The sequence below is a fragment of the Equus przewalskii genome, chromosome 13 (assembly GCF_037783145.1).
Source record: "Equus przewalskii isolate Varuska chromosome 13, EquPr2, whole genome shotgun sequence".
Taxonomy (NCBI): Eukaryota; Metazoa; Chordata; class Mammalia; order Perissodactyla; family Equidae; genus Equus; species Equus przewalskii.
Genome location: NC_091843.1, coordinates 33,148,149 through 33,162,710, shown reverse-complemented (window position 1 = coordinate 33,162,710; position 14,562 = coordinate 33,148,149). Strand labels below are relative to the sequence as shown.

General features: G+C 40.7%; 1 protein-coding gene across 5 annotated transcripts in view; it reads left to right on the top strand.

The window, feature by feature from the left end:
• Positions 1-14,562, top strand: part of ARHGAP26 (Rho GTPase activating protein 26) — a 424,946-nt gene that overhangs the window by 323,966 nt on the left and 86,418 nt on the right. For all 5 annotated transcript variants that reach the window (XM_070570505.1, XM_070570506.1, XM_070570504.1 and 2 more), the window contains exon 19: positions 9,801-9,939. In XM_070570505.1, the coding sequence (XP_070426606.1) occupies positions 9,801-9,939 (139 nt within the window). The remainder of the gene's footprint in view (positions 1-9,800; positions 9,940-14,562) is intronic.

Sequence of the window (14,562 nt, the reverse complement as noted above, 5' to 3'; positions counted from 1 at the left end):
AAACATTGTTTAGAAGCAATTTTTCACGCATCTGTCTAAATCCATGGTCCTTCCTCACAATGTTACTCTTCTTTGTTTCTCCAGGGTTTACTACAGTTTTTAGGAAAGACTAAATACTTGCATTTTTGGTAATGGTTGAAATTGAAATGTATATACATAATCTTTGTTCCCATTGGAGTTAGGCAAGGACTTCATTCTCAGTAACTCATTAGGAAAGAGACAAAATTTGGAGGCCAGACGTAAGGGGTGGAGGCTGGAGGCCCGTCACTAGATCTGAATTCACTTACAAGTGTTTTCATCTAGGGATTGCTGAGCGTGCTGTACCTGAGGCTAGAGGCGGAAGGGTGCTAAGAGATACCATTATTTGTTGAAATCTGTACTTGTAGGTTTGGAGGCCCTGGCTTCTGTAGTGAAGATTGACTGGAAAAGATGAGCTGAGTGAATAATGACTGCTGAAAAAGTGGAGCAGAGAGGGCAGATGCTAAAAACTGCAGCCCTAGGGTTTCAGTCCCGGCCCCTCTCCTGCTTAGCTGTATGGCAGGTCCGGAAATCTCCCTGTGGAATGGTCACCCTACTGATTATGTGCTAAGTTGACCTATGGCTTGGAGATAAGTCATGTGGAGTACCTAGCACAGTGTCTGGCAGGTGCAGACACTCATATATAGGAGCAAAGTCCAAATGTCAATGGTAATGGTGCACAGTTAGATGTCACCGAGGAGCAGCCATGGCTCAGCATTGTTGGGAACAAAGTAAAGAGGGGAGACAGCTTCTCAGAGGCTGTGGTCCTTGAGCTCAACAGCAACCATAGTTTCTCTCTCCTTCCCTTGTAGATACTCAAAGGGGTGCTGGACACACGTGTAGCACTGGTCCTTATTTTTAGCGGTGCCAGCCCCTCTGGAAGCCAGGAGGTTTTTGTTTCTTTTGCTTTATTTCCCCTTCTCTCCTTATCCCCTTGCCCCAATTGAACTCAGCTATGTGATCATTCAGTTTATTTTGTTGAAAATTCAGTCCCCTAGGGAAAATATAATAACGCTGTTTCCAGACAGCTGTGTTTGGGAGCAAGACTGACTTAACCAGCTGGCTGGCATCATTGGATCCCAAGGACCTGCCAACCCATGGAGAGCAGCTGTTTTGGCTGAAATTCTTATCATTCTTATGACTTTGCTTCCTATATATCAGCTTCTGAGTTCTGCTTTTAAACACACACACAAAGGAGAGAGGGCCATGAGAAGGACTCTGATGTGTCTAGGGCTGCCCATAGTTGAAGGGAGTGGGGTGCCACCACCATCCTCTTGTTACTCATGATTGTTGGGAAAGAGAAAATCCGGGAGGCAGCTAGCTCCAAAGAGTAAGAAATGATAATGAGTGGATCAGTGAATATTGATATCCCAATATAGCGAGGGTATTATGCAATCATTAAGAATCATGTTTGAAGATTTTTTTTTTTTTTTTTTTTTTTTTTTTTAAAGATTTTATTTTTTCCTTTTTCTCCCCAAAGCCCCCCGGTACATAGTTGTGTATTCTTCGTTGTGGGTTCCTCTAGTTGTGGCATGTGGGACGCTGCCTCAGCGTGGTCTGACGAGCAGTGCCATGTCCGCGCCCAGGATTCGAACCGACGAAACACTGGGCCGTCTGCAGCGAAGCGCGCGAACTTAACCACTCGGCCACGGGGCCAGCCCCATGTTTGAAGATTTTTTAACGGAGGGGAACATGTTACAACATAATGTTATACCAAATGTATAGGATACAAAACTGTATAAAGCATATAATCCCAATTATGGAAAAGTGTTTTGACATAAATGAGATAACTCATAGAAAGCACTTAACCTGGTGCAGCAAATACTCAGGAAATCCCAGCTACTGGCTGCAAACTCTCTAACCACAGGGCATGGGTTTGCCTCATGCACTGTTATACCCAGAGTGCCTGGTAAAAAGAAGATGCTCAGAAGATCTTTCTGGGTTTTTAAATTTTTATTATTATTATTTTTTTATTTTTGGATGTACATCATATTTCGAATTCTGTGTACATTACATCATGTTCACCACCGGAACACTAATTATAGTCCATCCCCTCACATGTGAGCCTAATCACCCCTTTTGCCCTCCCCTCTTCCCCCTTCCCAATGGTAACCATCAATCCAATCTCCAAGGCTATGTGTTTTTTTGTCATTGATTTTATCTTCTACTTATGATTGAGATCATATGGTATCTGACTTTCTCCCTCTGACTTATTTCACTCAGCATAATACCCTCAAGGTCCATCCACGTTGTCACAAATGGCTGTATTTCGTCATTTCTTATGGCTGAGTAGTAGTCCATTGTGTATAAATACCACATCTTCTTTATCCACTCGTCCCTTGATGGGCATCTAGGTTGCTTCCATGTCTTGGCTATTGTGTATAATGCTACAATGAACATAGGGGTGCAAGTATCTTTATGCCTTTGTATTTTCAAGTTCTTTGGATAAATACCCAGCAGTGTAATAATAGCTGGATCATATAGTAGATCTATCCTTAATTTTCTGAGGATACTCCATACTGCTTTCCATAGTGGCTGCACCAGTTTGCACTCCCACCAGCAGTGAACAAGGGTTCCCTTCTCTCCACATCCTCTCCAACATTTGTTGTTTCCTATCCTATTAATTGTAGCCATTCTGACTGGAGTAAGGTGATACTTCATTGTAGTTTTGATTTGCACTTCCCTGATAGCTAATGATGTTGAGCATCTTTTCATATGCCTGTTGGCCATCCATATATCTTCTTTGGAGAAATCTCTGTTCAGATCTTTTGCCCATTTTCTAATTGGATTGTTGGTTTTTTTGTTGTTGAGCTCTATTAGTTCTTTGTATATTTTGGATATTAACCCCTTATCTGATATATGGTTTGCAAATATCTTCTCCCAATTGTTAGGTTGTCTTTTCGTTTTGTTTATGGTTTCCTTTGCTGTGCAGAAGCTTTTCAGTTTGATGTAGTCCCATTTGTTCATTTTTTCTTGTTTCCCTTGCTCGGTCAGACATGGTACTTGAAAATATGCTGCTCAGACCAATGTCAAAGAGCATACTGCCTATGTTTTCTTCTAGAAGTCTCATGGTTTCGGGTCTTACATTCAAGTCTTTAATCCATTTTGAGTTGATTTTTGTGCATGGTGTAAGGGAACGGTCTACTTTCATTCTTTTGCATGTGGCTGTCCAGTTTTCCCAACACCATTTATTGAAGAGACTCTCCTTTCTCCATCGTATGCTCTTGGCTCCCTTGTTGAATATTAGCTGTCCATAAACATGTGGGTTTACTTCTGGGCTCTCAATTTTGTTCCATTGATTTGTGTGTCTGTTTTTGTGCCAGTACCATGCTGTTCTGGTTACTATGGCTTTGTAGTATAATTTGAAATCAGGAAGTGTGATACCTCCAGCTTTGTTCTTTTTTCTCAGGAATCCTTTGGCTATTTGGGGTCTTTTGTTGTTCCATATAAATTTTAGGATTCTTTGTTCTATTTCTGTAAAAACTGTTGTTGGAACTTTGATAGGGATTGCATTGAATCTATAGATTGGTTTAGGAAGTATGGACATTTTAACGACGTTAATTCTTCCAATCCAAGAGCATGGAATATCTTTCCATTTCTTTGTGTCTTCTTCAATTTCTTTCAACAGTGTTTTTTATAGTTTTCGGTGTACAGATCTTTCACCTCTTTGGCTAAGTTTATTCCTAGGCATTTTATTCTTTTTGTTGCAATTGTAAGTGGGATTGTATTCTTAATTTCTCTTTCTGCTACTTCGTTGTTAGTATATAGAAATGCAGCCGACTTTTGTACGTTGATTTTGTATCCTGTGACTTGACTGTATTCCTTTATTATTTCTAAAAGTTTTTTAGTGGAATCTTTAGGGTTTTCTAGATATAAAATCATGTCATCTGCAAAGAGTGACAGTTTTACTTCTTCTTTTCCAATATGGATCCCTTTTATTTCTTTTTCTTGCCTGATTGCTCTGGCTAGGACTTCCAATATTACGTTAAATAAGAGTGGTGACAGTGGGCATCCTTGTCTGGTTCCTGTTCTTAGAGGGATAGCTTTCAGTTTTTCTCCATTGAGAATCACATTTGCTGTGAGTTTGTCATATATGGCCTTTATTATGTTGATGTAATTCCCTCTATATGCATTTTATTTAGAGTTTTTATCATAAGTGGATGCTGTATGTTGTCACATTCTTTCTCTGCATCTGTTGAGATGATCATGTGATTTTTATTCTTCATTTTGTTAATGTGGTGTATCACGTTGATAGACTTGCGAATGTTGAACCATCCCTGCATCCCTGGAATGAAACCCAATTGATCATGATGTATGATCTTTTTAATGTATTGTTGTATTCGATTTGCTAGTATTTTGTTGAGGATTTTTGTGTCACTGTTCATCAGTGATATTGGCCTGTAATTTTCTTTTTTTGTGTTGTCCTTATCTGGTTTTGGTATCAGGATGATGTTGGCTTCATAGAACGAGTTAGGAAGCCTCCCCTCCTCTTCAATTTTTTGGAAGAGTTTGGGAAGGATAGGTATTAAGTCTTCTTTGAATGTTTGGTAGAATTCACCAGGGAAGCCATCTGATCCTGGACTTTTATTTTTTTGTTTTGTTTTTTGGGTTTTTTTTTATTGAGTTAATGATAGGTTACAATCTTGTGAAATTTCAGTTGTACATTAATGTTTGTCAGTCATGTTGTAGGTGCACCACTTCACCCTTTGTGCCCACCCCCCACCCCACTTTTCCCCTGGTATCCACTAAACTGTTCTTAGTCCATAATTTTAAATTCCTCATGAGTGGAGTCATACACAGATTATCCTTCTCTCACTGGCTTATTTCACTTAACATAATTCCCTCAAGGTCCATCCATGTTATTGCAAATGGAATGATTTTGTTCTGTTTTACAGCTGAGTAGTATTCCATTGTATATATGTACCACATCTTCTTTATCCATTCGTCTGTTGCTGGGCACTTAGGTTGCTTCCATGTCTTGGTTATTGTAAATAATGCTGCAATGAACATTGGGGTGCATAGGACTTTTGGGATTGCTGACTTCAGGCTCTTTGGATAAATACCCAGTAGTGGGATGGCTGGATCGTATGGTAGTTCTATTTTTAATTTTTTGAGGAATCTCCATACTGTTTTCCATAGTGGCTGCACCAGTTTGCATTCCCACCAGCAGTGTACGAGGGTTCCTTTTTCTCCACAACCTCTCCAACATTTGTTACTATTAGTTTTAGATATGTTTGTCATTCTAATGGGTGTAAGGTGATATCTTAGTGTAGTTTTGATTTGCATTTCCCTGATGATCAGCGATGATGAGCATCTTTTCATGTGCCTATTGGCCATCAGTATATCTTCTTTGGAGAAATGTCTGTTCATGTCTCCAGCCCATTTTTTGATTGGGTTGTTTGATGTTTTGTTGTTGAGTTGCGAGAGTTCTTTATATATTATGGATATTAAGCCTTTGTCAGATATATGACTTGCAAATATTTTTTTCCCAGTTAGTGGGTTGTTTTTTTGTTTCAATCCTGTTTTCATTTACCTTGAAGAAGCTCTTTAGTCTGATGAAGTCCCATTTGTTTATTCTTTCTATTGTTTCCTTTCTCTGAGAAGGCATGGTGTCCGAAAAGATCCTGTTAATACTGATGTCAAAGAGTGTACTGCCTACGTTTTCTTCCAGAAGCCTTATGGTTTCAGGTCTCACCTTTAGGTCTTTGATCCATTTTGAGTTTATTTTGGTGAATGGTGAAAAAGAATGGTCAATTTTCATTCTTTTCCATGTGGCTTTCCAGTTTTCCCAGCACCATTTGTTGAAAAGACTTTCTTTTCTCCATTGTATGCCCTCAGCTCCTTTGTCAAAGATAAGCTGTCCATAAATGTGTGGTTTTATTTCTGGGCTTTCAATTCTGTTCCATTGATCTGTGCACCTGTTTTTGTACCAGTACCATGCTGTTTTGATTACTGTAGCTTTGTAGTATGTTTTGAAGTCAGGGATTGTGATGCCTCCCATTTTGTTCTTTTTTCTCAGGATTTCTTTAGAAATTCGGGGTCTTTTGTTGCCCCATATGAGTTTTAGGATTCTTTGTTCTAATTCTGTAAAGAATGTCATTGGGATTCTGATTGGGATGGCATTGAATCTGTAGATTGCTTTAGGTAGAACAGACATTTTAACTATGTTTATTCTTCCAATCCATATACATGGAATATCTTTCCATCTCCTTATGTCGTCATCCAGTTCTCTCAGAAAGGCCTTATAATTTTCATTATATAGGTCCTTCACTTCCTTAGTTAAATTTACCCCAAGGTATTTTATTCTTTTTGTTGCGATTGTGAATGGTATTGTGTTCTTGAGTTCTTTTTCTGTTGGTTCATTACTGGAGTATAGAAATGCTACTGATTTATGCAAATTGATTTTATACCCTGCAACTTTGCTGTAGTTGTTGATTACTTCTAACAGTTTTCCAATGGATTCTTTGGGGTTTTCTATATATAAGATCATGTTGTCTGCAAACAGCGAGAGTTTCACTTCTTCCCTCCCTATTTGGATTCCTTTTATTCCTTTTTCTTGCCTGATTGCTCTGGCCAGGACCTCCAGTACTATGTTAAATAAGAGTGGTGATAGAGGGCATCCTTGTCCCGTTCCTGTTTTCAGGGGGATAGCGTTCAGTTTTTGCCCATTGAGTATGATGTTGGCTATGGGTTTCTCATATATGGCCTTTATTATGTTGAGGTAGTTTCCTTCTATGCCCATTTTGTTCAGAGTTTTTATCATAAATGGCTGTTGGATCTTCTCAAATGCCTTCTCTGCATCTATTGAGATGATCATGTGGTTTTTATTCCTCAGTTTGTTGATGTGGTGTATCACGTTGATTGATTTGCGGATGTTGAACCATAGTTTTTGGGAGGTTTTTGATTGCTGTTTTGATCTCCTTACCAGTGATCGATCTATTCAGATTTTCTACATCTTCTTGGTCCAGTTTTGGAAGGTTGTATGTTTCTAAGAATTTATCCATTTCTTCTAGATTATCCAATTTGTTGGTGTATATCTTTTCATAGTATTCTCTTATTATCTTTTGTATTTCTGAGGTGTCCATTGTAATCTCTCCTCTTTCATTTCTGATTTTATTCATTTGAGCCTTCTCTCTTTTTTTCTTGGTGAGTCTAGCTAAAGGTTTGTCAATTTTGTTTATCTTTTCAAAAACCAGCTCTTGGTTGCATTAATTTTTTCTATTGTTTTTTTTAGTCTCTATTTCATTTATTTCTGCTCTGATTTTTATTATTTCCTTCCTTCTGCTGATTTGGGGCTTTGTTTATTGTTCTTTTTCCAGTACTTGTAGGTGCACTTTTAGATTGTCTATTTGGGATTTTTCTTCTTTGTTGAGGTAGGCCTGAATTGCTATAAACTTCCCTCTTAGAACTGCTTTTGCTGTATCCCACAGATTTTGGCATGTCATGTTTTCATTTTCATTGTCTCCAGGAATTTTTTTATTTCTTCTTTGCTTTCTTCATTGACCCAGTCATTGTTCAGTTGCGTTTTGTTCAATCTCCACATTTTTGTGGCTTTTCTGGTTCTCTTTCTGTAGTTGATTTCCAGTTTCATACCTTTGTGGTCAGTAAAGAAGCATGGTATTATTTCAATCTTCTTAAATTTATTGAGACTTGTTTTGTGGCCTAATATGTGCTCAGTCCTGGAGAATGTTCCGTGGGCATTTGAAAAGAATGTGTATTCTGTGGTTTTTGGATGAAATGTTCTGTATATATCTACTAAGTCCATCTGGTCTAATGTGTCCTTTAAGGCCAGTGTTTCCTTATTGATCTTCTGTTTGGATGATCTATCCATTGGTGTAAGTGGAGTGTTAAAGTCCCCTACTATTATTGTGTTACTGTCTATTTCTCCTCTTATGTCTGTTAATAATTGCTTTATATATTTAGCTGCTCCTATGTTAGGTGCATAGATATTTACAAGTGTTATATTTTCTTGTTGGATTGTTCCCTTTATCATTATGTAGTGCCCATCTTTGTCTGTTATTACAGTTTTTGTTTTAAAGTCTATTTTGTCTGATATAAGTATTGCTACCCCCGCTTTCTTTTCTTTGCCATTTGCATGGAATATCTTTTTCCATACTTTCACTTTCAGTTTATGAGTGTCTGTAGGTCGGAAGTGTGTCTCTTGTACGCAGCATATACATGGGTCTTGTTTTTTTATCCAGTTGGCCACCCTATGGCATTTGATTGGTGCATTTAGTCCATTGACATTTCAAGTAGCTATTGATAAATATGTATTTATTGCCATTTTGACCCTTTTTTTCCCCCGGGTGTTTTAGTAGTTCTTCTCTGTTCCTTTCTATTTCTCTTGCTCTCTTCCCTTGTGGTTTGATGGATATCTTTAGTAATATGTTTGATTTCTTTTGTCTTACTTTTTTTCCTGCTTGTTATAGGTTTCTGATTTGTGGTTACCATGAGGATCCTGTTTAATATACTATGCATATAACAGTCTATATTGAGTTGATAGACTCTTTAGCTTGCCCTCTTTCTAAAAGCTCTACTTTTTCTCAAAAGATCTTTCTTGATTCAATGAATTAGTGTTGTTATTATATATGAATTTAAAAAGGAATCGTGAAAATCTAAGGACATAGGTTTCTATGTTATCTTCTGTAATTATATCTATAATGTGGCAGCTTCACCACTCTGCCTCAGTTCTTCATTATACATGGTGAGGACAGTACCTGTTGCTCAAGGTCACTGAGAACTGAGTGAGCTACATGTAAACACATGCAGTGACTGGTCCCTAGGGAGCCACCATTGAACGGTGGCTACTGCAATCATGGTAAGCAACATGCAAGTGGTAGCCATTTTAATAGTTCTGCCATACTTGTATCTTTAGACAGAAAGATGAGAGTTGTCATGATTTTTGTCTATCATTTCTTCTCATTTTTTACCCTGGACTTTTTTTTTTTAATAAAAGCTTCAAAGAAAAAAGTTCATAAGAAAATAAAACTCAAATGTTAACAGTGGTTATCTCTAAATAGTGGAATTGAGAGAGCTTTTTGCTTTCTTCTCGATGTTTTTCTACATTTTCCAAATTGTCTGTAGTATTTATATGTTACTTTATCATTAAGTGGAGGAAACTACCTTTTTTCTCCATTTTAAATAAGAAAAAGAGCACTCAGCATCAAAGATAACACAGCTGCTGAACTAAAAAGGATACTCCATCTGAGGATGATTGAGGCCTGGGAAATGGTGCCCTGCTCTGTGCTGCTTTGTGGGATGTTTTAATGCATTTAATTGCATTAAATTTATAGTGTTAAATGCATTTGGTGCATTTAAATGCATATTTCACATTCTGAGAAAGTTGTGAAGCAATTGTTAAGAATTGGGGAACTAGAACCATTGAGGAAAAGTAAAATGATTTTGATTAATTGTTTCTGGACAAAGGTGGTCAAAATACTTTAAGTCCTGTAACAGACAATGACTTACATTTAGCACAGCTGCTTTCCATTTCCCCTGGAGAGAACAACAAAAAGAAGCTCAGTGGAAATTATAGCAGAAGGGGTTAGAAATGGAAGTGAATGGTTACCACACTCCAGGATACGCTTCCGAAGGAGGATGCTTAATGCCAGTTCCTAGAGATATTTAAAATAAAGTCCTGAGCAAATAAACGCTGGTGGTCTTTTCATGTCTTTTTCTTGCTGATTCGTAGACACCACCAAGCTTTCAGTTACTGGTTCGGGCCTGTGCTTTCTCCCCAATTCATGGTAGTGTATAATCTTTTCATGAAACTTTACTTGCAGATATTTAACACCGTGCCTGATACGCCTCTCACCAATGCCCAGCTGCACCTATCTCGGAAGAAGAGCAGTGACTCCAAGCCCCCGTCCTGCAGCGAGAGGCCCCTGACGCTCTTCCACGCCGTGCAGTCCACAGAAAAACGTGAGTCCCGCTGCTCAGGGCCAGCGTGGCGCTGGAGGGGCGTCCGTCCCACCTCCTGGCTGCTCAGCACGCACACCTCCAGCCTCTCTCTGTGTGCCGCTGCCCCTTGTGTCCTTAAGGACTGTGTATCCTTCTGCCCTCCCAGGCTCCATGGCTGAGGAACCCCGACAGGCCAGGAAGCAGTATTGCTGAGAATGAAGGGCAAGGGCCACCCACTGTTCAGGACTCTCTTTCCAGGTTTCCTGTGGGCAAACAGCTGAGCCACCTCTCCTCCTGCTGCACAATGAGAGCTCAGCTCAGGCAGCACTTCTTCTGGCCCTCTTTTGTTAGGGGCTCCCAAAGAACCTTCCTCTCTTTTTCTCAGTTTATAATTAAATGCTTATTAGGGCAAGTCACATACCCCACTAGAATGTGACTCTGTGAGGGCAGGACCTTGTTTTGCTCATCCGTCTATTCCACCTCTCCCAGGGCCTGGTGTGGGGTAGGCACTTAATCATTATGTGAAATTAATTAATGAATTAATTAGAGAATAATACCTTCCCCCTCTTGTTCCAACTAGCAGTGTTATCACTAATATTGTATCAAATCTTTTTTTAAAGATTGGCAACAGGGACCGGCCCCGTGGCTGAGTGGTTAAGTTTGCGTGCTGCGGCGGCCCAGGGTTTCGCCGGTTCAGATCCTGTCTGTGGACATGGCACCGCTCATCAGGCCATGCTGAGGCGGCATCCCACATGCCACAACTAGAAAGGACCCACAATTAAAAATATGCAACTACGTGCTGGGGGGCTTTGGGGAGAAAAAGGAAAAATAAAATCTTTAAAGATTAGCAACAGATGTTAGCTCAGGTGCCAATCTTCTTATTTTCTCTTTCTTCTCCCCAAAGCCCCCCAGTACATAGTTGTATATTCTAGTTGCAGGTCCTCTGGTTGTGCTATGTGGGACACTGCCTCAGTATGGCCTGCTGAGCAGTGCCATGTCCACGCCCAGGATCCCAACCAGCGAAACCCTGGGCCAGCAAAGTGGAGCGCGTGAACTTAGCCACTCGGCCATGGGGCCTGCCCCTCAAATCTTTTTTCCATCTCAGGATTTCTGAGTTCTTTGCAGTGATCAAGTCACTGGGCCCTAAAATATCCAGTCTTGTTTGGCTTTTGTAATCCGAGAGTTGAGTAGTGTGTTTTAGGAGTCGAGGGCCCCAGCTCTGCCTGAAGTCAGTCAGACTGGGTTCTTGTGCCCCGAGCAACACACAGGCCCACTTTTCCCCTTCTGTCAGCCTCAGTTCGCTCGTCTGTAAGGTAAGGATAATAGTGCCTCTTTCATAGGGAAGTTGTGAGGATTAAATGAAATTATGCATTTAAGCATCTGGCCCAAGGCCTGGCCATGGCAAAGGCCAACATGGCAAAAGCTGAGAGCTGCTGCTATTGTTATTAGTCACTGTTTAATCACACGCAGGTACCAAGGCTAGTTCATTCACCAACCAACTTTTACACAGCGTCTGCCAGGGACTGGGAATATAAACATGGGCCCTTATCTTTAAGGAGCTCACGACTGAGTAAGGGAAATAGACGGTGAATAGATAATAGTAAGCCAATGGGATGCATTCAGAGAGGCGGGAGGGTGGAGTGGTCAGAAGCACACACCGGCACCAGATTGCCTGGGTGAGAATCCTGCCTCTGCTGCTCACGGGCTGTGTGTGACGTGGGCAAGTTATCCCATGTCTCAGGGCCTCAGTCTGCTCTTCTGGAAAATAGGAATGTAAGAGTTTCTACCTCACCAGGTTGTTGTGAGTTTAAAGCACTTCAAACAGTGCCTGTTGCAGAGTTAGGTGCTCAGTAAACGCTGTGGAGGGGGGCGTGTGATGTTGTTATTGTTATTATTATTATTACCATTACTACCTCTACTACTGATCTCTCTGAGGTACAATAAAGGCACAAAGCAGAATAATGTCCCAGTTTGCCTTGAAGAGGAGAGGTTCCCTATCCAGATTGGCATCTTTCTATTTCTTTGTTACAAAAAATGTTTTTTTATCCTCTTGTAATTCAGAAGTAATGGCCTTCCTTATCATTCCTCCTGAAAACAAATCTTCCTGCCCCCAGAACATGACTGCATTTAAGGATTTCATAGTATCCCACAGTGTGGCTGCACTTTGGTGTATTTAGCACCATTTGGGTTGTTTCAGATATTTTGCTTTTATAAGCAAAGCTACTGTTATCATCTTTGTAGCTAAATCTGCTCATATTCATGATAATTTCCTTAAGAGAAATTCGTGGAAGAATTCCTAGGTCAACAGATACGCACGCTTTTCGGGCTTTGACCTCGTGCTGGGATTGGCTTCCCTTCGAATGATAGCCTGTGTTTCTTCAATATCTGGCTTGGGTCTGCACACAGCCTGGGCCCCTCCAAGTGCACAGGGAACCCTTGGAACAGGCCTGGCCTCACTCACATCTGCCACAAACAAGGCGTCAGGCTGCGGGGCGAGATGCCTCTCAGGTTTCCAAGAGATCCACAGTCACTTCCATGTTCTGTGCCAAGCACCGTACAGTGCAGATCAGGACAGATCAGACAGCATTGGTAAATTCCTCTAAGCTTAAAATAGTGCGGAGTTTGCAGTTAGATTGAATCAGAAGCAGCTTTGGAACAGATCTTAAAGCGTACTCTGGGAGCATGTAAGAAAGAAGATGGAGATTCAGAGAAAATCAATTAGATCTTTACCCAGGATAAATCTTATCACACAGGCAGAGGATGAAAGTGAAGGACGTGTGAGAGCAGACCCGCCTCAGTCGCAGAACAAGCTCCCGTGGCCCCATCTATGGACGGTGGACCAAAGGATGCAAGACAGGAAGCAATATATCTCTCCTCTGAGTGTTAGGAAATGTCCCCTGGAAACAGGACTGGAATCTCCATATGCTCGGATGTTTGTGGGGTGCTTAGCTTTCTCCCCTTTCTCAGAGAAGAAACATTTTCATTGAAAAGTATATAGGTGTGTGTATATACATACACTTCTTATAGTTTGTTTTGGAAACCACTTTTTTTCTGGGAAACTAGAATGATATCCAAGCTGGCTTAGAAAGCACCAGAGGAGGGGTGGGTGAATTGATGCTGTGAGGAAGACGGCCAGTTGGAAGGTTCTGCCCGCACTCCCCCCTCCTAGGTTGTCATCCAGCCACGCATCACTGTCGGATGAGCATTTGATGGTGCTCAATAAAGTTTTCATACACCTTCATCCCTTTGTCTATCAAAGCACTTTGCTGCATTTACCTTTAGAATTAAAGTACAGGTAAAGACCCCGCAGGGAATTTTTGGGAAAAAAGTCCTATATTTCCATATAATGATGTTTTTCAGTTAAAGGCCTCTTCCCATACCTAGCTCAGTACTTCCCAAACTTGAATCACATACATACACCTTCATTCACTCTTTGGGCCACAACCACATAACTCATGCTCTGTGGTTTGTTTAATACATTTTTTAAAATCTATTTTAAAGAAACTCACTTCTTTACATGGCCTACTCCTACTCAGTAAAACCTCTAAAAACATGAGTTTGATGGTCTCCTTTTACTGTTCACTAATACACATTAAAATAAATATCTACCCATTAAGATAAAGAATGTTCATCCACATTCAAATTGTCTTGTGTCCTGCCTGTGGAATGTGTACCACAGTGTGGCGTCCACAGACCTTGCTCTGAATTTTTTTTTTAAAAGATTTTATTTTTTCCTTTTTCTCCCCAAAGCCCCCCAGTACGTAGTTGTATATTCTTTGTTGTGCATCCTTCTAGTTGTGGCATGTGGGACGCTGCCTCAGCGTGGTTTGATGAGCAGTGCCATGTCCACGCCCAGGATTCGAACTAACGAAACACTGGGCCGCCTGCAGCGGAGTGTGCGAACTTAACCACTCGGCCAAGGGGCCAGCCCCTTGCTCTGAATTTTTGACTGACTTAGGTCTTTCCTCTTAACGTAAATATACAAATTCAAGTTTCCTTTGTCCACTCAACTAGAATTGGGTTCAGAGATTGTCAGCTGGCTGTTTATATCATGGTGGACACTCACTGTCAATCTGTCAATTTTATGCTGTGCACTTTTGGTTCTTTGTGATACCTGTCCAGGGTTGATGTGACCTTCCCTCTCTTTACGTTCTTGCCTCAGAGCAAATACCTTGTTAGAGGGATCAGGCTTGTGTGGACACATACACACACACACAAGCACATGTCCACATTCCTCTCCTCTACCTTCAATCTTGGCATATGACGTTTTTCAGAGCCTCATTTCCGCTTTTGTCTGTCTGCCTGATCTCTTTTGAGTTCGCTTCTGCATTTTCTCCTCACTGATGTACTTGCAGTGTAATATTTTCATTGGTCAGCCCTCTCTTCAGTCTCCAGTGGAGATGTGTAATGGGCCTGAAACTCCCAGAGTAGCTCACATGGGTGCCTCTTTTTGAGAGGTCCCTGGTGTTGGTTGTCAGCACACATTTTTCTCCCACCTCTCTGCAGTGTCCCCTGCTCTGTGCAGAAGTTGGAGCGCATTCTTTTCTTGCAGACGTGAATCTGTGCCAACACTCTTGGCCTCAGATTGTCATGGAAGTATCTGACATATTAGTTGATGCTCATGGATATGTTTTTTATTTTCCA